Below are 23142 nucleotides of genomic sequence, written 5' to 3' on the forward strand. Positions count from 1 at the left end.
GGGGCCCCGCAGCGCCTGTGCGCCTGCGCCGCGACGCTGGGCGCGTTCCCGTGCTGGCGGCGGCGGCGGCGGCCCTAGGCCCGGGCGGGCTCGGCGGGACGGAGCGAGCGGGCCGGCGGCGCAGGGCGCGGCGGGTGAGGGCCTCTGCCCCGCGCAGGGGAGGGTGCGAGGAGGGGGGTGGCGTGCCGCCGCCGCCGCCGGGGGCAGCGCGACCGCCGACCGCCTCGCCGGGGCGCCGGGCGGAGCCTTCCCCGCGGAGAGGGGGTCTTCGGCGGCGGGCGGGCGGGCGGCCTCGGCACCGGTGCCCAGCGGCGGGGCGGGCGGGCGGCGCGCTGGCCCCTCCCCTGCGGCGGGGCGGAGGGCCCGCCGGGCCTGTCAGCGGGCGGCCGTTGGCCGTGCCCGGCGGCAGTTGGGCTGCCCGCCGGCCCCGCGCCTTAGCAGGGCCCGGTGAGTCGCCGGGCGGCCCGGCCCGGGGCAGCGGCGGGTTGGGGGACGGGTGGCCTGCCGAAAGCGGAGAGCCCGGGAGGCTCTGGCTGCGCTGGCGTTAACGCCTGAAACTCAAGCGTGATTTCCATTTATTGTAATTAATTTCCCACGTATTTTCTCATCGCAGCCCGCTGAGCCTGTCACTCCCTGCGGTCGCTTGAGAACCGGTGACGCACTGGCAGGGGGCGAGGGGAGGCTGAGCATCGGGGGGCGAAGGGGCTCCTGGGCTAGTTTTCAAAATGCGTTTGATCCCCCGCCCCCCCTTACTTGTGTTAATTGCTGATGGCTGTGAGGTCTCCTGTCACCGGGGCCCTTGCTTAAAGCTTCCCTGGCGACTTTGATTAAGCTGTTCAGAGCTTGCCGGACTGGTAGGTGTCTGTTGCAAGATCTCCGACGAGATAAGGGGAGGTTTAGCATTGCTGATAGCTCAGAGGCAGACTGACAGGCAAAACGTAAAATTCTTCAGGGCTGCCCTGCGTTTCACGAGGTTGTGAAAGCACAAAAGCAGTTTGAAATAACTAGTCGGTGAAGTTTAGAAGTTATATTCCCATCCGAAGTTGCTTAACATTGCTGCGTTAATCTTGATATTACTTTCTGCTGAAGAAGTCATCAGGAAATAGGAAATAGGCCTACTTTCACAAATTTGTTTGGATACGCTTTGTATGAATAACAGATTTGTGTGTGGTCGGTTTTACAGTTCCCTCTTTTTAATTCCTTTCACAGACCAGTGGGAGGACATGTGTATTTCTAATAGCGTAAAACAACAACACGAAATTGCGATATCTGCATCTGTTGTAAGAGAGGATTTCTTGACATTGTTTTGTTTTATTTCCAGTTTGACAGCACACACCTCATTATGGCTCTGTACTCCTAAAATTTTCATGTCCTTAGTTTTTGAGGCTTCATAGCCTACAAGCTAGTTGTAGAGAAACAGTGAATAAGAAAACATTTATTTAAAAGAATATTTATTAATAAGTTTTTTGGGCTAGTTTTATGTAACGGTAGCTGTTTAAATGAAATCAGGTCAGTTAGTCTCCCTTTCTCACCTGATTCTTGAAAAGAAAAAAAAAAATTACTCCCATGAAGCACTTTCCCTAATTTGTGCATAATGTGCAGTGTCTCTGATACGGATTTAAAGGTGCAGTATCATGGTTATGAAAGCTTCAGTAGAAGATGATGATTCAGGATGGGAACTCGGTATGCCTGACAAGATGGAAAAGAGTAATACAAGCTGGATAGATATAACCCAGGATTTTGAAGAGGCTTGCAGAGGTGAGTTGTACTGTTTGTGTTCTGAGAAAACTTGGAATCCTTTGCAGGACTAAGCATAGTTCTTTGAGGTGTTTTAAGCAATAGTTTGATCCAGGTTCAAGCTCCAGATAAATGGACTACGCTGATTCTGTGTTTCCCTGTGTTCAACTTACTGTGAAGCTGGAAATATCAGAAGAACCTCACCTTGCTTCCTCTTCGAGATTACATAAATATCTTTTTTAAGTCGTGTTCTTCCGTCTTACGCATTTTTGCACCTATTTTTTTTTTTTCTTTGCAAAGATTTCTTCCTATCTTTTCTGCCAAATGAAAACCTCATTCATCCATGCAGAATCAACACTGTTTTTTCCTGTACATTTTTGGATCTGTAGGGTCCAATGATTTATTCATTTAATTGGTCAGGGCATCAGTTTTCATCTTTGAAACAAGGCTGAGCTTCTGAGGAGATGCAATGTATCCCAGTCATGGGGATGCAGTTGCTTCCATTTAAACAGTGCCTTTACTGTTATTAGATATTAGTGCTAGTTTACCATGACAGCGACTTTATTTTTTCAACTGATTTTATGATGACATGAGGGAAAAATAAATATAAAACTGCAACTTACCACCCGCAATATTGCATAATGATAAACACAATTTCTTTATGCCGTTAAATAATTCCTGTATGTTAGTGATACACTGTTTGTGTACCCATCAAATACATATAGAGGCTTCATTAAAAATAATGAGGAAAAGCAAGCCTTTCAGTAAACTCCCCTGGAAAAAATTAGACATCTGCATAAAGGAGCACAGAAAACTGCTGTCCTGTGTTCCAGCTATTCAGATGCTACTGTTTGGTAATTTTAAAACCCCTTTAACTGTTGGAGTAACAGCGGGATGAGGAAAGACTGTGAACAACTGGGTTTTTTTAGCCTTTCAGTCTTGAAAGTGCTCTGTAAGTAACAGCAAATGAAGGTGGAGTAGAAATGTCTGGTCTTCTTCCCACACCTTGTTCTCTCTGAGCATAACACAGTTTGGTGAGTGACAAGGCTATCCTGGAAAAGTTGCACTACAAGGATGATTGTAATTATTTATCCTGTTCTGTTCCTTTGTAGAACTGAAGTTAGGAGAACTGCTTCATGACAAGCTGTAAGTATGCCTGTGGGATAGTTCTGGTTTTCAGACAGGATTAGTGCAAATATGTTAATGCTTACTAAAAAGCAAGTCATGCAGTATCAACTAAGCTTTTTTAAACTTAATAAAATAGTTGAAGTATTCAGAATATCATTTGTCCTCAGCAGTATATGATGGACCTGTATGAATGCTGAACATTTCTCATGGTGCCAGTATAACGTTACATTTTCAGTTAATCAATGTAGTTTAGAAGTTTATAGCACATCTTATGATCACTGTTGTTGACACTACTAAGCCTACTGAACTATTTTATATGGACACACTTTTCTAAAAAATTGCCAGAAAGACTTCAAGCATTTAAATTTGGTTGCCTCAAATGTCACTAACAAGTTTAGGGTAAACAATCCATGTGCTTTAACATAACTCCTAAATGACATGCTAAAACGGAAACTGAGAGCTCTACAGATTAAGAAGAAAATGTATTTCAGAAAAAAGCATGTGCTAAAATCTTGCTGAATTCATTAAAGAATGATGTGAGATTAAAATATTTTAACAATTAAAGTAGCCACACAAGTCTGTTCACTTGCATAAAGCAAAAAGTGCTTGTTTAATAGCTCAGAAAACAGAAGCACACCGTTAAATGCAAACCTGCTTAAAAACGTGTGCAAGAATGTCACCAACTAGTTACTCAGTAGAATTGAAGCACATTTTTGAGGTATAATTTTATACATAAGAGCATTTCAGAGCAAATATGCTTTCCAGAATTAGAACGTGCCACACACAATAACCTTTTTTATATAATAAAGGCTTGTGCAGCAGTTCTGATGAATATCATATGTACCAAAGGTGAGGCACTATTTCCCTTCTTCTGTAGGCCAGTCTTCTTTTGGCGTGGGTCTCCTGCAAGCTTTTGTGCCATGACTACAAGAGATCCATTGTCACGTGCTGGGGGTGTTTTGTATCAGTTTTTTTAACATGCCCATTTTAAACTAAGTTGGTATATTCAGTGTATATTATTGTCTGTGTCATGTATATTGTCATTAGTTTGTGGGCAACATATCTTACTTGGGTTTTTGGATGTAGCATAATAAAAATGAGCTTATTCAGTTAATATCAGTTTATTATGTTGTGTGATCTTTAAAAAGACACGATGTCATTATGAGGTGTTTAGAAACAAGTGTGCATAGATTTAGTAATGGGATATTTGGCTCAGGAGTGTTCTTCAGCTTTAAAAGAAGGCTAAGAGTTTTCTTTTACTTCTGTTTACTTCTGTTGTCTTTCTTAATTGTTGAGAGGAAAACCGTGGTCTCTAAAGATCAGTGCAGTAATGTTCGCATACCTAACCTAATTGTCTGTAGTCAGAATACAGTGTACTCAGTTTGTCATCCTATGTTCTTTTACATTGGTTTGTGAAGACTGTTTTGTAGAAAATAAAATAATTACATTCAGAACATTTTTTTTTTATTGGTGTTCTTAGTTTTGGTCTTTTTGAAGCCATGTCTGCCATTGAAATGATGGATCCCAAGATGGATGCTGGTATGATTGGAAACCAAGTTAATAGAAAGGTTCTTAACTTTGAGCAAGCTATTAAGGTTCGTGTGACTTTCCTGTTTTTGCCTACCCTGTCTGTAAAAGTATGGTATAGTTTTATCAAACTGCAGTTAAGCACAATTCAACATAATTAATGGTTTCAATCTTTACTTAAAATTGTTTTTTTATTTTTTGTTTTGGATAGTTAAGTAAGAAAGAGCTTGTGATGTTTATCGTTTTTGTTACCTACGTTATTACAATGATGCTAACTCTTCCGGTGAAAAGTACTGTGAAATTGTTGGGTATTGATACCTCAAATAAATAAATGTCAGAAATGTTTTTGCAAGTCACCCTGTGCTTCCCCAAAATGTGTCTTTTATATGAACATGTATTGGTTAGTCACTCTTTAAGCTGAATGGAAACCAGTTTCCTTACAAAAGCTGGAAATTAACACTTTATGAGACAGACAATGTAAGTATTTTAGACAACTAATCAGTTCATTAGCATTGAAGAGAAGCTAATTTAACAAAACTGACAGTGATGATTGACTTTTGATGCATGGTGAAGATAAATTGGTGGAGGGAGGTTGAAAGGCTTTCTGTTATTTTGGAAAAAATAATGCACTCACAAAAGAAAAAAATAATTTTTACCATGGACCTTGTTTTGAATGGACTAAGAGAACTCTGTAAAATATTGGCCATCTAAGTCATGTAGAATATGTGCAGAATTGCATACATTGAACAAATAAAATGAAAGAAGTAGGATTGCTGCCGCCTTGGCCTTGAAGGCAGTAAAACTCTGTACAAGTATCTGCAGTGTAAAAAGCAGTCTTCAAAGAATGGGTCCTGCATATTATTCCTTGTTCAGTCATTATTAATTGTTCTGTGATTTCAGTGTTGACAGTTATCTGGTTTTAAACTTCTATTGGCTACTCATAAATCAGAAGTTTTATTTTAGCTTTCTCTATGAATAGCTTTATGTTTGGTCAGTGTTCAACACAATGATGGGAAAGCAAAGTTTTTCGGAATTTGAGGTACATTATGAAGCTGATCAATAAAGCTAGTGGTATACAAATATTCTGAAGTCTTAACCAAATTGCAATTTCCTTTCCAGCTGTACAAATAATAAGTTGTATTTGACCTATAGGCTTCCATAGTCTTTAGGTTTTTTTCTTTCTTTGTTTTCTAAGGATGGCACCATTAAAATAAAGGATCTCACTTCGCCCGAGCTGGTAGGAATAATGGATACATGTTTTTGTTGTTTGGTAAGCATTTCTCTGCTCTTAATATTAGGTGGTTTTGCTTTCAAAATATAATCCTTTAATCTTAGTTTCGAAAAAGAAAAAAACAGTAGAACTCAAGAAAAAAATCAACCAAGTAGAAAGTACATACTCTAGTATTTTAATTTCCATTTAGATATTTGCATTGGCTATTATAAGAGGCATAACTTCGATTTTGGGGTTTTTTATTGTAAGAAATCACTATGGAAGAGAACTGGTAGCACTTTGAATAATGTTAAAATGGTTTTATAATTTATGTTTTTTAAATATACGGTATCTGACTGCCTGCTGTATATTAGTGTTTGACTGTGTTTTTCATTCGTATTTATATGGAGGAAGCTTATAAATCTAATGTTCTCTTAACTTAATGTCATGTCTAACTCACGGAGATGAGAGCTGAACTTTGTGGAAGAGGTTTATCCAACACCAGAATTTGATAGTTTTTAGGGTTTAGTAACGGACTGCCTGCCACAGCCAGTAGATGGACAAAGGTCAAAGGTTGACAGACCTTCTCTTACCCTTTTTGCTAGATGGAAGGTTGTCATGATAGGTACTTCCTTAATGAGTCACTGAAGCACAGTAAGATGGAAAAAGGATGGAGATACAAAAATGAGGCCTTGGCTGTCATGAATAAAACATTTAATTTTCTTTTCCCTAGATAACGTGGTTAGAGGGACATTCCTTGGCACAGACGGTATTCACTTGCCTTTATATTCATAATCCAGACTTCATAGAAGATCCTGCTATGAAGGCTTTTGCTCTAGGGATCCTAAAAATCTGTGACATTGCCAGAGAAAAGGTCAACAAAGCAGCTGTTTTTGAGGAGGTATGTGTTTCTGTATCTCCTATGATTAAATATGTACCATTGTATGTAGGCTCTGTAATGCAAATAAAACAGTATATTAGTGAAATTTATTACTGTTTAATTTGAGGATACTGTAGGAGCAGCAGTTCATCCTCCTAAAAGTATTAGACTTGATGTCTTTAAAATGCAGTTTTCTTCAGTGAAGATGTTGCATGCTTTTTTCTGTATTTTGCGTGAGTATTGGAATCACATGAATATTTTACTCAAATAGCAATGGAAGTCTTATGGCTAACCATTTTAAATCAGTTTTACTTCTGGTTTTCTTCCTGTTTAATTTTTTATTTTTCTACTTTACATAACCATGGTTGTCTTTTGCCCGAAATGTCCATCTAGCAATGGAATCAAGAGTCTGGTTTTCTGTGTTCAGAGCAATTTTTGTTTGCTCTGAGCTTGGACAAATCACTTTTTTTACTGTCTATATCTAAAATTGATTAAATAGTACTTTGGATCCATAGTTCTGGTAACATTTTGATGGGGTGACACTTGATGAAAATTATGAAGGGCATAATGGTATTAAGGATTTATGCAGAAAATAATTACCCCAAGCTGGATTTGGGCTGGAAAGTCACCCAAACCACAGATGTATTCAGTTGTGCAGAACAAAACTGGACTATTATAGTTGGTGTAGTTAAACAAAAACACTCAAAACAAACAAACAAAAAAAACCAACAACAAAACACACCAAGAGAACAACCCCAAAACCCCCAAATAAACAAAAAGAAAACCCCAAGCCCCAACTTGAAAGTGTAACTACTACTGTTTATATTTCACTACGTATTGTTTCTTTGATTTTTACTTTTTAGGAAGATTTTCAGTCAATGACTTACGGATTTAAAATGGCCAACAGTGTGACAGATCTTAGAGTTACAGGTACAGTTTGTGCTGAGTATCTGTCCATCAGTCTCTTTTTCTTTTGAGCATGTTGGTTACTCTCAACCAAACCTAATGAATTGGTAGGAATCTCAGATGTTAAGTGTTTTTATTAGTCTTGTGAAAACTGGTGGTTTGGTAAAAAGAGAGATCAAATTATTTTTCCTTGAAGAAAACATTCAGCTGTTTATTTGTTAAATGCCTGAGAAACAGAAGAAGTGCTTTTAGATGTGACAGCCAAGTGCCTAGGCATGAGCTCATGCAGGTCTGAGACAGATACAAACCACTGGAATGTGCACTGCTTGAATTCTCCTTCTTTGCCTCACAATTTGTTGTGATCTAAGCAGATTGCTTTTGAGGAAAAAGCAATCTGGTAGTTCTGAAGCTATGAAATACGTATGTTATTAGGTACATACGTAAGTATGTATGTTAGCCTTTTGATGCATTATTTTTGTTACATACTTGAGCTTTCTATTGATTTATTTTGGGCAAAGTTGTAAACACTTTAGCTTTGGATCACTCAGTCTGTACTCTGATTTATCTATTGTTGCAAGACATCACCACCATTCCTCACAAGATTGTTTTTTGTCTAGTCTTTGGCTAATGAGTATGTAAAGCACTTCAAAACTTGATTTCCCCTCAAAACATTTTTCCCCTGAATGGCGTAGGTATACCTAGGAATGCTTCCCAGATTTTAATTGTACTGTGACTTTTCCAGGTATGCTAAAAGATGTAGAAGATGACATGCAAAGACGAGTGAAGGTATTTTTCACACATTTGCTTTGTCAATTGTACTTCAAATGTACTTAACATAGGTTTGGAGGAGGGAGTTGGATTATGAAGAATGCGGCAGTTTTGTGTCATTAAATGGTGGGTTTTTTTGAAGAACTGCCTTAATGGCTTGTGTAAGATGCTGGTAGTTTGCCTTCTAGCTAGACGGTGAAGTCTTCAGACTTTTCTAAACTCTGTAATAGTTGCTTCACTAGTAATAGGTGGAATCATGATGTAGAAGATAACACTGGACACAGAAAGTATGTATTTAACTTCTGGCTCTTACGCGGATGTACTATGTGATGTTAAAGAAGTCACTTGATCTTCCTTTACCACAGTTTACAATATTAAATGTAAATTTCCTTGTCTATTTGCAGAGTGGACTGGGATAGGTTTCATTAGTATAGGAGAGTCTTGGATTATTCAAGTACCTAGACTATATATTAAGAGCTTTTGAACTTGAGAACTGATTTTTAGGGTTATTTAACAGGTAGGTGTTCTGGAGAGGGTAAAGGGATTTTATCAGTAGCTTTCCTTTGCAATTTTTAATAAATAATTTGAAATTCCTTTGCCTTCTAGAGCACTCGAAGTCGACAAGGAGAAGAGAGAGATCCAGAAGTTGAACTTGAAGTAATGAATTGTTTACTTTTTTTCTGGATTTCATGGATTAGTACAGTGTTACTTTAATCAGTAGTTACCAGCTTGTGAAAAACGTGTCACCAGTGTTGCCACTGCTGTTATATCTGAGCTGCTCTAAACATGGCCCTGAGCAAATCCCAGGCTAGCAGGTAGGCTTTTATGCTCTGAAGGGCTAGAGTTCTGGATCGATCCCAACGGCAGAATAGTGATGCTGCTGCAGTGCTGCTGTTTACGCACCTACCTCTCAAGAAAAAGCCATCAGCAAAGTAGGTGATCTTATCTATCCTGTACCTTCTTCCGTCAGTTCCTTCCCAGCAGCTTTTACTGCTGCTGGCAGCCTCACTATCAAGGGAGAAAGTAGGAAGAGGAGATGAAAGCAGTGTAGCTCCTTCCAGAAAAAGTGATGATTGCTGTACTTGATGTGGTTGACTTAGAATGGTATGGGTTTCCTTTCCCAGTAATGTTATTTTCTTCAGAAATTACTTTTAACACAGATCTTCAGCAAAAAGGAGAGCAAATCAGTTTAATACTTTGTGGTTGTTCACTTAAGCTGAGATTTGAATGGCATTTGCATAGGAGATAGCTATACAGCCAGTGGCTGTGCTTTACCCGAAGTGTGTTAGTGCTTTTCTGACTGCAGTACAGATTTCTTCTATAAATTCTATGGCTTTTCTTCAGAATCATACTAGATACCATATTTTTCAGACTAGAGAGCATACTCCAATAAATCTCTTCTTTTTTTTTTTAATAAGTTTCAGGATTTAATGCATATTGCTTAGTAATTTGCAGTATTTTTTTATTACAGCATCAACAGTGTTTAGCTGTGTTCAGCAGAGTAAAGTTTACTCGGGTACTACTGACTGTTCTAATAGCATTTACCAAGAAAGAGGTATGTTCATTTGGTGTTTGTGTGTTTGCATTGTGATTCTGTGTCGTGGTTTAACCCCAGCCAGCAACTAAGCACCACGCAGCCGCTTGCTCACTCCCCCAGTGGGATGGGGGAGAGAATCAGAAGGGTAAACGGGAGAAAACTCGTGGGTTGAGATAAGAACAGTTTAATAATTGAAGTAAAATAAATTAGAACAGTTAAATGGGCAAAGCAAAAACCGTGCACGCAAGCAAAGCAAAACAAGGAATTCGTTCACTACTTCCCATGGGCAGGCAGGTGTTCAGCCATCCCCAGGACAGCAGGGCTCCATCACACCTAACGGTTACTCGGGAAGACAAACGCCATCATACCCAACGTCTCTCCTTCCTTCTTCTTCCCCCAGCTTATATACTGAGCATGATGTCACATGGTATGGAATAGCCCTTTGGCCAGTCTGGGTCAGCAGCCCCCTACACCACCCCCACCCCCCCACCACCCCCACCCCCCCACCCCCCCACCCCACCCCCCCCCCCCGGCTGTGCCCCTTCCCAGCTTCTTGTGCACCCTACAGAGCAGGGGAAGCTGAAAAGTCCTTGACCAGTGTGAGCGCCACTTAGCACCTATTTAGCAACTGCTTAGCACTACTTAGCAAGAACCAAAGCATCAGTGTATCATCGACATTGTTCTCATCCTAAACCCAAAACACAGCCCCATACCGGCTACCAAGAAGAAAATTAACTCTATCCCAGCTGAAACCAGGACAGCATCCACCCCTTATTCCATACCATTTACATCATGCTCAGGTCCCACACTATCCAATACGTCCTCTTTAACCACCACCCCTGTTCTCCCAAAAATGTCCATTGAGCTCCTTTAGTCCATGACTTTGGGCTCCATCTGTGATAGTGGTTGCTCAGGACAGGAGAGGTGGTGTGTTGCGTGGAGTTATTGGGCACCAAAGCCAGCTCAGGTCAGGTCACCGCTGCACTTGCACTGCTTCTTGTAAGGCTTCTCCTCCATTGGTTCAGGTGGTTCCTGCTATGGTAGTTCCTATAACATGCAACTCAGATCATGGGTTACAACAATTTAAAGGTATTTCCATCACAGTCTTCACCCCTGGCCCCTTTGGGCCAGGTTTAACATTGCAATGAACTCCTCCCCTTACTCCTAGCCTGGCTAGCAACAAGGGGTTCCTACTATAGTAATTCCCATAACATGCAACTCAAATCCCAGGTCACAACAATTTAAAGGTATTTCCATTACAGTCTCCACCCTTGGCCCCTTTGGGCCAGGTTATAGGGTTTAACACTGCAATGGAGTCCTCCCCTTGCCCCTGCTCCGGCGTGGGGTCCCTCCCATGGCACAGTCCTCCATGAACTTCTCTAATGTGAGTCCTTCCCACGGGCTGCAGTTCTTCAATAACTGCTCCAGTGTGGGTCCCCCACAGGGTCACAAGTCCTGCCAGCAAACCTGCTCCAGCGTGGGCTCCTCTCTCCACGGGTCCACAGGTCCTGCCAGGAGCCTGCTCCAGCGCAGGCTTCCCATGGGGTCACAGCCTCCTTCGGGCATCCACCTGCTCCAGCATGGGGTCCTCCATGGGCTGCAGGTGGATCTCTGCTCCACTCTTAACTTCCATGGGCTGCTCTGACATGGGATTATCCACGTCCACAGACACTTTGGGGTGTTGTGCTCCCACAGGGACTCGTCCACAGGTCACAGTCCGTTCGACTCGAGTTCACACTGGAGTTCCAGCCTGTCCAGTACAGCAGCACAGAAACAGCAGCGATGCCCTGGCCATCTGCCAGCCCAGGCGCGTGGCCATTGCTGTTATCAAAATGTTCCAGGCACAGCACAGTAAGATGATAAGCAGTACCGCAAGCAGCAAAAGCAAAAAGCAGCCACTAACGAGCACTAGACTCTAACATACAGTAAGGCGAGCAAGCCCCATGGCAAGCACAGAAGCCTGCTGATTAACAGCTAAACAGCAATAACAGCTATAAATTTGATCTAGCACATTCCAATCAAATCTGTCATTATCTCGAACCCTTCAAGCCCCATGTTGGGCGCCAAAAAGGACTGTCGTGGTTTAACCCCAGGCAGCAACTAAGCACCACGCAGCCGCTCGCTCACTCCCCCCCAGTGGGATGGGGGAGAGAATCAGAAGGGTAAATGGGAGAAAACTCGTGGGTTGAGATAAGAACAGTTTAATAATTGAAGTAAAATAAATTGGAACAGTTAAATAGGCAAAGCAAAAACCGTGCACGTGAACAAAGCAAAACAAGGAATTCATTCACTCCTTCCCATGGGCAGGCAGGTGTTCAGCCATCCCCAGGAAAGCAGGGCTCCATCACACCTAACGGTTACTCGGGAAGACAAACGCCATCATACCCAACGTCTCCCCTTCCTTCTTCTTCCCCCAGCTTATATATACTGAGCATGACGTCATATGGTATGGAATAGCCCCTTGGCCAGTCTGGGTCAGCAGCCCCCTACACCACCCCACACACCCACCCCCACCCCCCCGGCTGTGCCCCTTCCCAGCTTCTTGTGCACCCGGCAGAGCAGGGGAAGCTGAAAAGTCCTTGACCAGTGTGAGCGCCACTTAGCACCTATTTAGAGACAGCTTAGCACTAGTTAGCAAGAACCAAAGCATCAGTGTATCATCGACATTGTTCTCATCCTAAACCCAAAACACAGCCCCATACCGGCTACCAAGAAGAAAATTAACTCTATCCCAGCTGAAACCAGGACATCCTGTGAAATACTCATTTTTTTCATTCTCTAAGGTCAAGCAATTATTCTGTCGATTCTGTAGATTTGAATTGGTGTTGCTGAAGGTAAAGGGTTGGATAGAGTCTTACAGTGGCAACCATTCAGCTTTTGTTCATTTTTAAAGAAAATAGAGGGAAAACTAGTAGCTGACATTATTATGGCCTTGTAGAGAGAAAGAATATTCATTCTAGAACACTTAAAAATATTTACAGGGTTTGGATTACTCTTTTCACAGAGATGAGCAACACTTTTCTTTCTCTAGTTCAGTCCCCTTCTGTGGAGTTACCTGACTTGATCAGTGTTTTATCCATCTCTAGAGAGTTGTTAGCTTTTCCTTACATGTGGTGTTGAATTTGTAGCTAGACTTCTTTGGTCTGAGAAGAGGAATATAACAGCCGTCCATGCAATTTGCCTGCTTTTTTTGAATATAAGATTTCCTAGTTGTTGACGGGGGGGAAGGAACTGCATGTTTTAGGGCAAAGGGGTAGAATCACACGTCACGTAAGACAAAGCTTTCTGTGTAAAGAACTTTTTCTTTACACAAGAATAAATATCTTTCTGTTGCTTATTGTCAGTTCCATTTTCGTAAAGAAATAAACAAGTTTCTTGCTTAAGTGGCATGGAGTCTCTCACACATATTTTGCTCTTGGAGCAGCTGCATACTGTACAGTTTAGAAGACTTTGATTAAATTGAAAGTCAGGTGCAGGTATCATCATCATAGATACCAGTGTGGAGGAAAAAGTGATTGAGTGGCTGAGAACATTTGCGTTCTGAGTATAACCATTCATTATATCAGAAATCAAACTGACATAAAAGTGATGTACACTGATGTACAACCAAATTCTGTCTGTGTTAACTGCTACAAGTTAATGATCTGTGCAAAATCAGATTATCTTAGTGTTGCTAAAGTCTGATTACTTAAAGTATAAGTTATTTACATTAGCGACTGATTTGAATTAGATCTGCTTAGCAGCTTATTCTTTTAGTAGTTTTGTGGATGCTGTAATACATGAGCATATATTATGCAGATCTACGGATCTTGTTCAGCTTCTATTAGATCTTCAGGGGGTTTTAAACAACTTTTTTTCTAAAAGAAGTCAAGTTTCAATTTGGCATGAGATTTCAAATATTTGAAGTTCCATCAGGGACTGTTAGTCCAGTATTTTTAAAACAAGATTTTAGATTTTACAGAGAGCTCTTTTAAATGATACAGTTTGCTAACAGGTTTGGATTCCTAGGACATCAGAAAATTCAGCATGTCAGCAGATAAGATTTCTAATGGACATCTGGTATCTTCTGATGTTATGTAGTGATATCATTTCATTTGATAGGTTGAGTTTTGTCTATATTCTCAAAAATTCTGCATTTTCTAATGATAGGAGATTTTTTTTGTCTTTGCAGTCCTCTGCCTCATTTGGCGGAAGAGTTTTCTGGTGGTTTTTGGCCACTCCCCGCCCCAGTTCTTCAAAATCAAAAGTAGAGGACTTGCATGTAGTGTAGACTTTCAGTTGTAATTATTGTTAAGGCTTGTCTTATGCTGCAAAAAATACAATACTAAATATATGTATAGATATGTAAAATACAAAGAACGCTTTATTGCACAAAAATCGTCTGGGTTTTTTTTTCTTTTTTTCAGAACTGGTTGTGTACAGACATTAGAATCCTAATATCATTATTTTTTCTGATACTGGAATTAATTCTATAGTCAAAATATGTTGGTTCGTAATGTGAATAACTATTACCTGCCTTTCAGACAAGTGCAGTTGCAGAAGCTCAGAAACTAATGACTCAGGCAGCTGATTTGCTTTCTGCCATCCACAATTCGTTGCATCATGGTATCCAGGCACAGAATGATACCACTAAAGGAGGTATGTATCAAATTTTTCCATTTTTTTCCTTTCATAAATATACTGTCTTGATAAACTTTAATATCTATGTGTATTTTTTTAAAAATCGCTATATACTCTGAACTAATAATACTCATTGTGTAAACTGTTACAGATTTGCATTGTTTGATCTTAATTTTATTCCACTAAATGATGGTTCTTCTGAAAGCAATACTGTCACTTCAAAGACAGAGATGATGTGAACTTTTGACTAAATACATTGCGCTTCGAATCAGTATATATGCCATTTTAAAAAAGGGAACACCACCTCACTTTCTGGACAGGTATATGCTGAGGTGTTGAGGGTTGGGTTTTTTTAAATAGTAATCATTGTCTCAGTTGGGTAGTTAGTGTTTCTGGAAGTTAACAGTTAAAAAGTTAATGTTGGCTAATTGAATAATTTGTATTATATGTTCAGGTTTGAAGTGAGTTCTGAAAACACAGCTTATATGCAGCTTTTTTCTCTCTCTCTCTCTTTTTCTCTCTCCCCTTCTCCTTCGTCAGATCATCCTATTATGATGGGCTTTGAGCCCCTTGTTAATCAGAGATTGCTGCCACCAACTTTCCCTCGATATGCAAAGATAATTAAAAGGGAAGAAATGGTCAATTATTTTTCCAAACTAATAGACCGAATAAAAACTGTATGTGAAGTAGTCAACTTAACTAATTTGCACTGTATACTGGTAAGCATGAATATTTCTTATTTATAGCCAAAGATAAGATGTTAAAATGTAACTTGTAAAAAATCATTCCATATATACATGTTATTGATCACTGGAGAAAAAACTGAGCTGTATGTATAAATCTTCTGTTGTTTCCCACTGTTATGTACAATTTCAAAATTTGCTGTCTTTCCTGATACTTAATATTTTTCTTTTTTTGACAAAGACCTTTTCTCCTCTCAAACCTCCCATTTTTCCCATAATCTGTTAAGTAATTATGCTTGTTAGTGGTGGAGCACAAGAAAGTTGATTTCCTTGTAACTCTTTGGTTGAAGGGCTGCATCAGCAGTAGCAGGACATAATTCCTTGCTATATTCCTGATTTTCTCAGATTCAGTAAGCAGTATTCTGCACATGTGCCTATAACACAAGAGAGCACTTAATACCTGTTTGTTTAAGCATGTAATTGCCTGAACAGGCATAAAGTTAAGCACCTGCTTATGTTCTTTCCTGAATAAGTGATGTTATTCTCAGTTACTGCCTATGTTTATTAGAAGATATTTAAATGCTTGAAATACTTTTTACCATACATATGTTCACTGACTGAGAAAAGAGCTACAGTTACATCAGTTCGAAGATCAAGCAAAAATCTTTTGTCTTCCCATTTCCTGTTAATTAAAGCAGTGTTTGGATGAAGCATCTGGTACCAGTTAAACACTGCAGTTTTGTTACATACGTGGTTCAGTTATGCTGTGATCTTAACAGTTTCACAGTATCTTTTTTCTGTATTATCATCCTTCTAATTGTTGCATCTGAAGAAGAAAGTTCAGAAAACTTTTGTTCTGTTAAATGCAAGTAATTGCAGAAAAAATAGATTTTAGCGTCATGATGTGTTCTGTTTCGTTCAAATTATTTATGCTTACTTTCTTACAATTTGTATGAGCTACACTGTGTGCATGTCTGAGTGTTTGTGTATACAAAATATAGGTGTATTTCCACAATTGTATATATACGTGTATATACAAAAATGCAAATGGGTGTATCTGTATAAAAATGTAAATGTGTGTGTATAAAAATTGGCATGTTAACCTGAATTGTCTTTTTCTTTCCTTAAATGTAAATTAGGATTTTTTCTGTGAATTTAGTGAGCAATCTCCATGTGTGCTTTCAAGATCCCTGTTACAGGTAAGTCCCAATCTATGTCTTTGAATAAAATATTTCTGCATTCATTATAAGTAGGGATTCATTGTCTTGTTTTAAAATATTTAAATTATTTGCATACCACTTAATAATATAGAAGTGGTAAAAATTGTTTGGAGATACTTAAGTATTAGGTATATGGAGGCTTATCTTCTGATCTAATTTTTTAAAACATTTTAAAATACTGTTGTTTAGATCATGTTAGTGCATGCTAATTAAAACACAAAGTGTTAAAATTTTTTCCCTGCCATAAAGCTGGGCCTATACATGCATTTTTATGCTGTTCTCCATGTGCTGTCTCAGTTTGAGGCTGGTGTTTCTATTCATCCTCCCTGTTTGGACTGGATTTCATGTGTAGACTGCCTCTATTGCTACAACAGTAAAACTGATGACTGGGGAACAACAGGCTACTACTTTTCTTCTCACTACTTCACTTACCTTGAAAGTATATCGTATATTCCTTAACTCAGAGTAAAATATACTTCCTTATAGGAGGTTTTGATTTGAATGGGGTGTCCCTGGATGTCAGAACTTTTTTTCTTTTGATCCCGATTAAACCACGTATAGAGCCAATGGGGCATAACTACTGGCAAGTAAAATATTTTCATGGGGTGTGTGTTCTGACTTTCCACTACACGGGTTTGTGCAATCCCTGTGGGTGCCTGACAGCAGAACTTTTTCTCCAGCTGCTGAAGAACCATGTAAGAAAGGGACACAGCACTTGTGGAGGGAAGTGGAATGAGCATCAGATGTGACCAATGAAAGCAGTAGTATCTGTAGCTGTAGAAAAAAGTCTGCGTTAGTCTGAAGATTTACCTTTATCTGCGTCCAGGGAAACCGCATAACTTATGTTAATCTTTAGAAGCATTGGTCTTAATTCATCACCTTTAAAGTCCAAGAAATAAAATCATTTTGCAGGCATTGTCTTATGCAAGTAATAGAGCTGTATCTTGTGTCATGGGAATATGACAGAAGCGACAGATCTCAATATGCCTCTATTTTTTAGTCTGTAACCTTGTACCTAGCTGAACCGTTTTAATTCTTAAAGCAATCTTACAAGTTTCTGATGTAATATAGGTACTGTAAGAGCTTTCTATTAGTAATTTCTAAAGCATTAATTTTAACTTAAAACGTCTTTCTAAAAGCACATTTTCACTTTCAGACAACTTTCCTGGTAGATAACAAGAAGGTGTTTGGCACTCACCTCATGCAAGACATGGTAAAAGATGCTTTAAGGTCTTTTGTCAGTCCTCCAGTACTTTCTCCAAAGTAAGTGGATCTTGAGTTTACTTGCATGTGTTCACATGTTTGATGAAAAAATATTTCTGCTTACAAAAGCAAGGACAGACATATAAAGAACATATACATTTTGTACTTACTAGTGCTTATGTATGAAGGAGTCAGTTGCTGTTGCTGCACTCATGTTTCTTTTTTAATTTTATGTTACATAGATTGGTGACATTTATAAATGTATGTATGTCGATATTTCCCTTTTAGGTGTTGTCTTTATAATAATCACCAGGCGAAGGACTACATTGATTCCTTTGTGACACATTGTGTTCGGGTAAGTGTTCATTCCAATTACAGCATGTTAATGTGTATATGAGCACTTTCAAGATTTGCTTATGCTTGAAGATGAGACCAGTTTTTTTAGACGTCTGACATGAAGGCAAAATTGCAGAAGTTGGCCATCTTAAAATGGTAACACTTTTTAAAAAGCCAGTATAATTGTTGTTTGTTTCCTGTGTTATGCTTCCAGATTTTTCACTAACGTTTCACTTTATTAGAAATCTGCACCTACTACTTCTTTACAGGGTAATTTCATGTCACAAAACAAATGCATAGCACTAGTAAAAACAAAACTATTTTTACATTATCCCCAGTATAAAAATTTTAAAAATTATTTTAAAAGATTCAGTTATTGAATATGGCACAATGAAAATCTAAGAAAATCATAGAATCATTTAGGTTGGAAAAGACCTTTAAGATCATCAAGTTCAACTGTTAACCTAACACTGCCAAGTCCACCACTGAACCGTGTCCCTAAGCACCACATCTACAAGTCTTGTAAATACCTCTAGGGATGGGGACTCAACCACTTCCCTGGGCAGCCTCTTCCAGTGCTTGACAGCTCTTTTGGTGAAGAAGTTTTTTGTAATATCCAACATAAACCTCCACTGGCGCAACTTGAGGCCATTTCCTCTTGTCCTATCACTTGTTACTAGGGAGAAGAGACCAACACCCGTGTTGCTACAACCTCCTTACAGGTAGTTGTAGAGAGCAATAAGGTCTCCCCTCAGCCTCCTCTTCTCCAAACTAAACAACCCCAGCTCCCTCAGCTGCTCCTTGTAAGACTTGTGCTCTAGACCCTTCAGCAGCCTCGCTGCCCTTCTTTGAACACACTCCAACACCTCAATGTCCTTCTTGTAGTGAGGGGCCCAAAACTGAACACAGGACTCAAGGTGCGGCCTCACCAGTGCCGAGTACACGGGGACGATCACCTCCCTGGTCCTGCTGGCCACACTGTTCTTGGTACAGGCCAGGATGCCATTGGCCTTCTTGGCCACCTGAGCACATGGATTTAGGCATAAGAAACATCTCTCTTACCCCAAGCATTCTGTTCTGATCAGATTCCTAAAGGATGCTTACTCAGTCTCGTGTTGACTTGTGTACAGAGAAATAGGCTCTTGCATCACTCCAGAGAGCTTGCTTGCCTGCTAGCCTACACTTTCTGGGGAGCCTTAAGGAACCCACCTCCTAATATAGATGTATAAAACAGGTGCCTAAATAGACATCATAGTACTCCTCCTGTAGTTTCAAAGTTGTGTTGAAAATTTAAACCTACACTTTGTTTCTTTCAGCCATTCTGTAGTCTGATTCAAATCCATGGACACAATAGAGCTCGTCAGAGAGATAAACTGGGTCACATTCTTGAGGAATTTGCCACCCTCCAGGATGAGGTAATGTCCTAGGCAGCAGGCCAGGAAACTTTTCTTTCCAGGTATATTCCTATCAGAGTGGAGCATGAGGTATTAGATTCTAGATGAATGAAGCAACTCCTCTGTCCTAAAATCTTTAGGATGAGGATTACTAAAATGCAGCCCAGGAAGTCTGTAGGATGCACCCAAAGACTTTGTTAGACCTGTTGAACAAAAAGGTATTGCATTTTTTAAGATTAACTTTGTCTAGTAAGTAGACTTCAGGGAAACCTGCTGTGATGCCTGGAATTTAATGGTAATTCCACTGCTTGTAGTCTCTATCCTGCTTGTAACTGTCAGTCTGCAAGATGTAACCAGGGAGAGATGGATGAGCCATGTTTGCAAGGCACTTTTGAAAATTCAGTCTTACAGCTATGTAAGATGTAAACTGCAAAATTTTATAATGGTTTTAAAAAATATATGTAAATTAAATAATAACTCTTAAAAATATGTGCTCCAGCTGGTTTTGAACATTTCTCAAGAATGGGGAGTGAAAGATGACAGGGAAAGGTATATTTTCACTTGCTGAAAATGTATTTCTTCAGCAGTGAGAGGCATGAAATAATAAAATATTTTCCAAGAGTGCATGCTAAGGAGAACAGTCGAGGAACTTGGAGTTGGGGGGCAGATTTTGTGTGCTCCAGCTTCTCTCAACATGGTTTGGTTGAGAGTTTGTTGCAGTACTGCAGCTGAGACATACTGGTTTTTTCACTTTGTAACAGGTTTTATGGATTCATTTATTCAGGACTACTGATAATATTCCAACTGTGGGATACTTCATGTCTTCCATACAATTACTTTTTAAGAATTTGTCTGAGCAATATATGAGTTTCTCTTGTGGGCCACACTGTGTTTCTTGCATGTTAAGCTTGTAAGTTTAATTTTTCAATGCAGCTAGTTTGTTTGGGTTTTTTTTTTTTTTTTAAAAAAAAGAAAAATAATTACTGCCAATATAGCAAAATGAATAAAAGCTTGTAATGGGTTCTGAGTTTCAGTGCTTGCATGACTGCTAACAATCTCTATATAAATACTTTTTAAAATTTTAAATTTAAAAAAATCTAATGTTATTGCTGTATTACTGTATAGAATATCTTTTTTCTCTCTGCAGCAGAATTTACTTATAGTTATGTGGATAACTTTCCAGTTTTCTGACAGTTCTAGACTATAAAGGTGGCAGTATCTGTAAAAACATATTTCTGTCTTTTAATCTGGAGCATGGCTTTACTGACCCAGTTTGTAATCAGATTTTGTGAAGATTTTATTTCTGGCAGAACTTGGATGCTGTTTCAGTCAAATGTTCTTCCTCCCGTGTGTTACTTTGTTCTCTTTTTTAATAGGCAGAGAAAGTAGATGCAGCACTTCATAGTATGTTGCTGAAGCAGGAACCACAAAGGCAACATTTGGCTTGCTTGGGCACCTGGGTCCTATATCATAACCTTCGTATTATGATACAGTATCTTCTGAGTGGCTTTGAGTTGGAACTTTACAGTATGCATGAATATTACTACATATATTGGTAAGATGATTCTTTACTGACAGCTGTTCGAGGAGGGATGCTCCCACAGAGCCATAATTGCAAATATTTAAAGGAAGGCCTTCAACTATGATTTTTTTTAATCTTAAGCTTGCTCAGCATAGCACTTTGTTTACCTATTCATAAAATTACAATTAGAGAAAAAAAATCTGTTTGCCTCTTTTCTAGACTTACTAAATAGTGTATTTTTTTTTTTAAATAGTAATTCATTCCCGATTTAGCTTTTTGAAACAGTGTCTTCTAATGACAATGAATGAAAAATATCCCAATTTTGGCAGGCAAGAGAATGCAGGAGGAAAGCAATTTCCTTTATTCTTTCCTGTCTTCGTAGTACCAAGATCAATATTCTTGTTGATCTCTAGTATTTTTAAGAAGTTTTTAAGCTGTGACTGTAATCTGAAAGTTGACTAGGTAAAAATAACCTCTTATTCTGTGAGCATATTTGAAGAGGCATCTGCCTTTAGTGAAAATGATTGCACTATATGGAGTCAAAATGCTTTTTATTTTTCCACTTTCATTCACATTAAATTTTTTTTCATAGTTGATGACTTGGTCCGAACGATAAATGATTTTAGATGGTTCATTTTTGATTCAGCATTAAAAATCTGATGTTGAACCTTCCTGTGTTAAAGTGCTTCTGTACTTTGGTGATTTGTGTTGGTTGTTGGTTTTTTTTTTTGTTTTTGTTTGTTTGTTTGTTTTTTCCCCTGTGAAGCTACCGATCAACTCTTACTAGGTAAGCTGTAAGCCTTCTTTCTGAGAGATTAGACCAGTTCAAATGACTTGAATTTCAGTGCATCTCGTTATGTTTCTATGCTGTTTCATTAGTTGATTAAGCATTAAGTGAGAAAATTAATACTCCAGATAGTTACCAGAAGATGGCAATATTCTTTAAGTAATACCTCAATAAGTATACCCAGCTTTCTCTAAGACAGTACTTTTTACCTGCCCCTATTTCCCCCCCCCCCCCATTTTAATAAAATCACTTAATTGGAACTGTGCTATCAACTGCTTTATCTCTTTACTGTAAGTGAAGAACAAAAAAGGAAATTTCTGAGGGGAAATGTGCAAATTAAACTCATAATTATTTCTCGGTAATTTTTCTTCGGAATTATGACTTCTTATGAAGTATTATTTCTTCTTCATGTGCTCCAGATCTGTAATTTCTACTCTTTTTTTCCCTGTTCCTTTTGACTTGAAGTCAGTCTAGAGATTTATTGAACCCACTTCCACTTACTAAGAAAGAGCTCTTAAAGAATTCTCAAAGATTTGTCTTAAATTCTCTTAAAGAATTGCAGATGGATCTCTTGTTCCTGTGGGCTTGGCCCTTTTATTTAATAATTCATGTCTTTTTAATGCTTGAAACAAATCAGCAGTAACCTTGTTTCTCAAAACAGTAATTCCTAACAAAAGTAGAAAAGACATTAACATGATATCTTTTTTAAAAATGCTTCATCTGCTGGGGAAAGAAGAATGATAGAAAAATTTGATCTTATATAGGGTTTGAAATAATAAGCAGCTTAGACTTCACTTAGTAGACATATAAGAAACTTGCATACCTTGAGATGTCTGTGGTTGAATCTGTACAGAGTCTTACTTAAAAAACATCCAAAACAGAACACAGACTAATCCGTTGATTTCAGCCATGCAAAATGAAGAGCTTTAACTGCCCTAAAAGTTGTCCTTTGCTATTAGTTCTTTGAGTAAACAACTTCGCATTCAGTGAGGCTGTGCGCATTACGAATGCATTTTGCACTGTAGTATATAACAGCTACATACTGTTTTTATTATAGGTATCTATCAGAGTTCCTCTATGCCTGGTTGATGTCAACACTGAGCCGCGCTGACAGCTCTCAAATGGCAGAGGAGAGAATAATGGAGGAACAACAGAAAGGCCGTAGTAGTAAGAAAACAAAGAAAAAGAAAAAAGGTATTTAGGTGTAGAGTATACTCAATTCAGACTTTTTTCCCCCCGCCCTCCATGCAGCCATGTAGAATTAAAATTCATAATTTATAGAGTCAACACTGATGTGGGTAGGAGAAATGTCCTGACGTTTATGAAGCCTGAATGTAAAACTTTTTAATGAAAAAAGTCAGTCACTATGTAAGAATTTCCCATTTATTTATTTACTTACTTTTAAATAGGTCTTTCGGAAAAACCCAAACTCATTTGTATTCACAGCTTCACCAATTGTGTTATGTGTTGGATCCTGTGAGATGTAACTAACAGGTCCAGAGCAATTACCTTTGAAAAATACTACCTTTTTACAGTTAATAATACTACCTTTTTACAGTTAATTCGTGCAGAATTAACATTTTTTGTGACTGTAGCTAGATTCAAAGACTAAACTTTCAGTGTATTTCTGTAATTTCTCTTTGGCTTCAGAAAGTGTTCAAGTGTGTTTCTTAATTTTACAATG

The 23142-nt window shown here is 38.9% G+C and overlaps 1 protein-coding gene across 10 annotated transcripts in view; it reads left to right on the plus strand.

Moving 5' to 3' along the window:
* The first annotated feature begins 42 nt into the window (after positions 1 to 42).
* The window catches only part of NAA35 (N-alpha-acetyltransferase 35, NatC auxiliary subunit), a 38802-nt gene continuing 15702 nt past the window's right edge, over positions 43 to 23142 (plus strand). For 3 of the 10 annotated variants that reach the window (XM_082336440.1, XM_082336441.1, XM_082336447.1), the window contains exons 1-18: positions 43 to 134; positions 1625 to 1758; positions 2850 to 2883; positions 4346 to 4460; positions 5588 to 5662; positions 6336 to 6503; positions 7346 to 7412; positions 8131 to 8174; positions 8763 to 8813; positions 9628 to 9711; positions 14217 to 14331; positions 14854 to 15032; positions 16136 to 16195; positions 17373 to 17479; positions 17708 to 17774; positions 19072 to 19170; positions 20526 to 20704; positions 22516 to 22652. In XM_082336440.1, the coding sequence (XP_082192566.1) occupies positions 1635 to 1758; positions 2850 to 2883; positions 4346 to 4460; positions 5588 to 5662; positions 6336 to 6503; positions 7346 to 7412; positions 8131 to 8174; positions 8763 to 8813; positions 9628 to 9711; positions 14217 to 14331; positions 14854 to 15032; positions 16136 to 16195; positions 17373 to 17479; positions 17708 to 17774; positions 19072 to 19170; positions 20526 to 20704; positions 22516 to 22652 (1705 nt within the window). In that variant the 5' untranslated portion in view covers positions 43 to 134; positions 1625 to 1634. The other 7 variants (XR_014230691.1, XR_014230692.1, XM_082336442.1 and 4 more) reach the window with 6 other exon arrangements.

This window comes from Platalea leucorodia (assembly GCF_965183815.1).
Source record: "Platalea leucorodia genome assembly, chromosome: Z".
NCBI lineage: Eukaryota > Metazoa > Chordata > Aves > Pelecaniformes > Threskiornithidae > Platalea > Platalea leucorodia.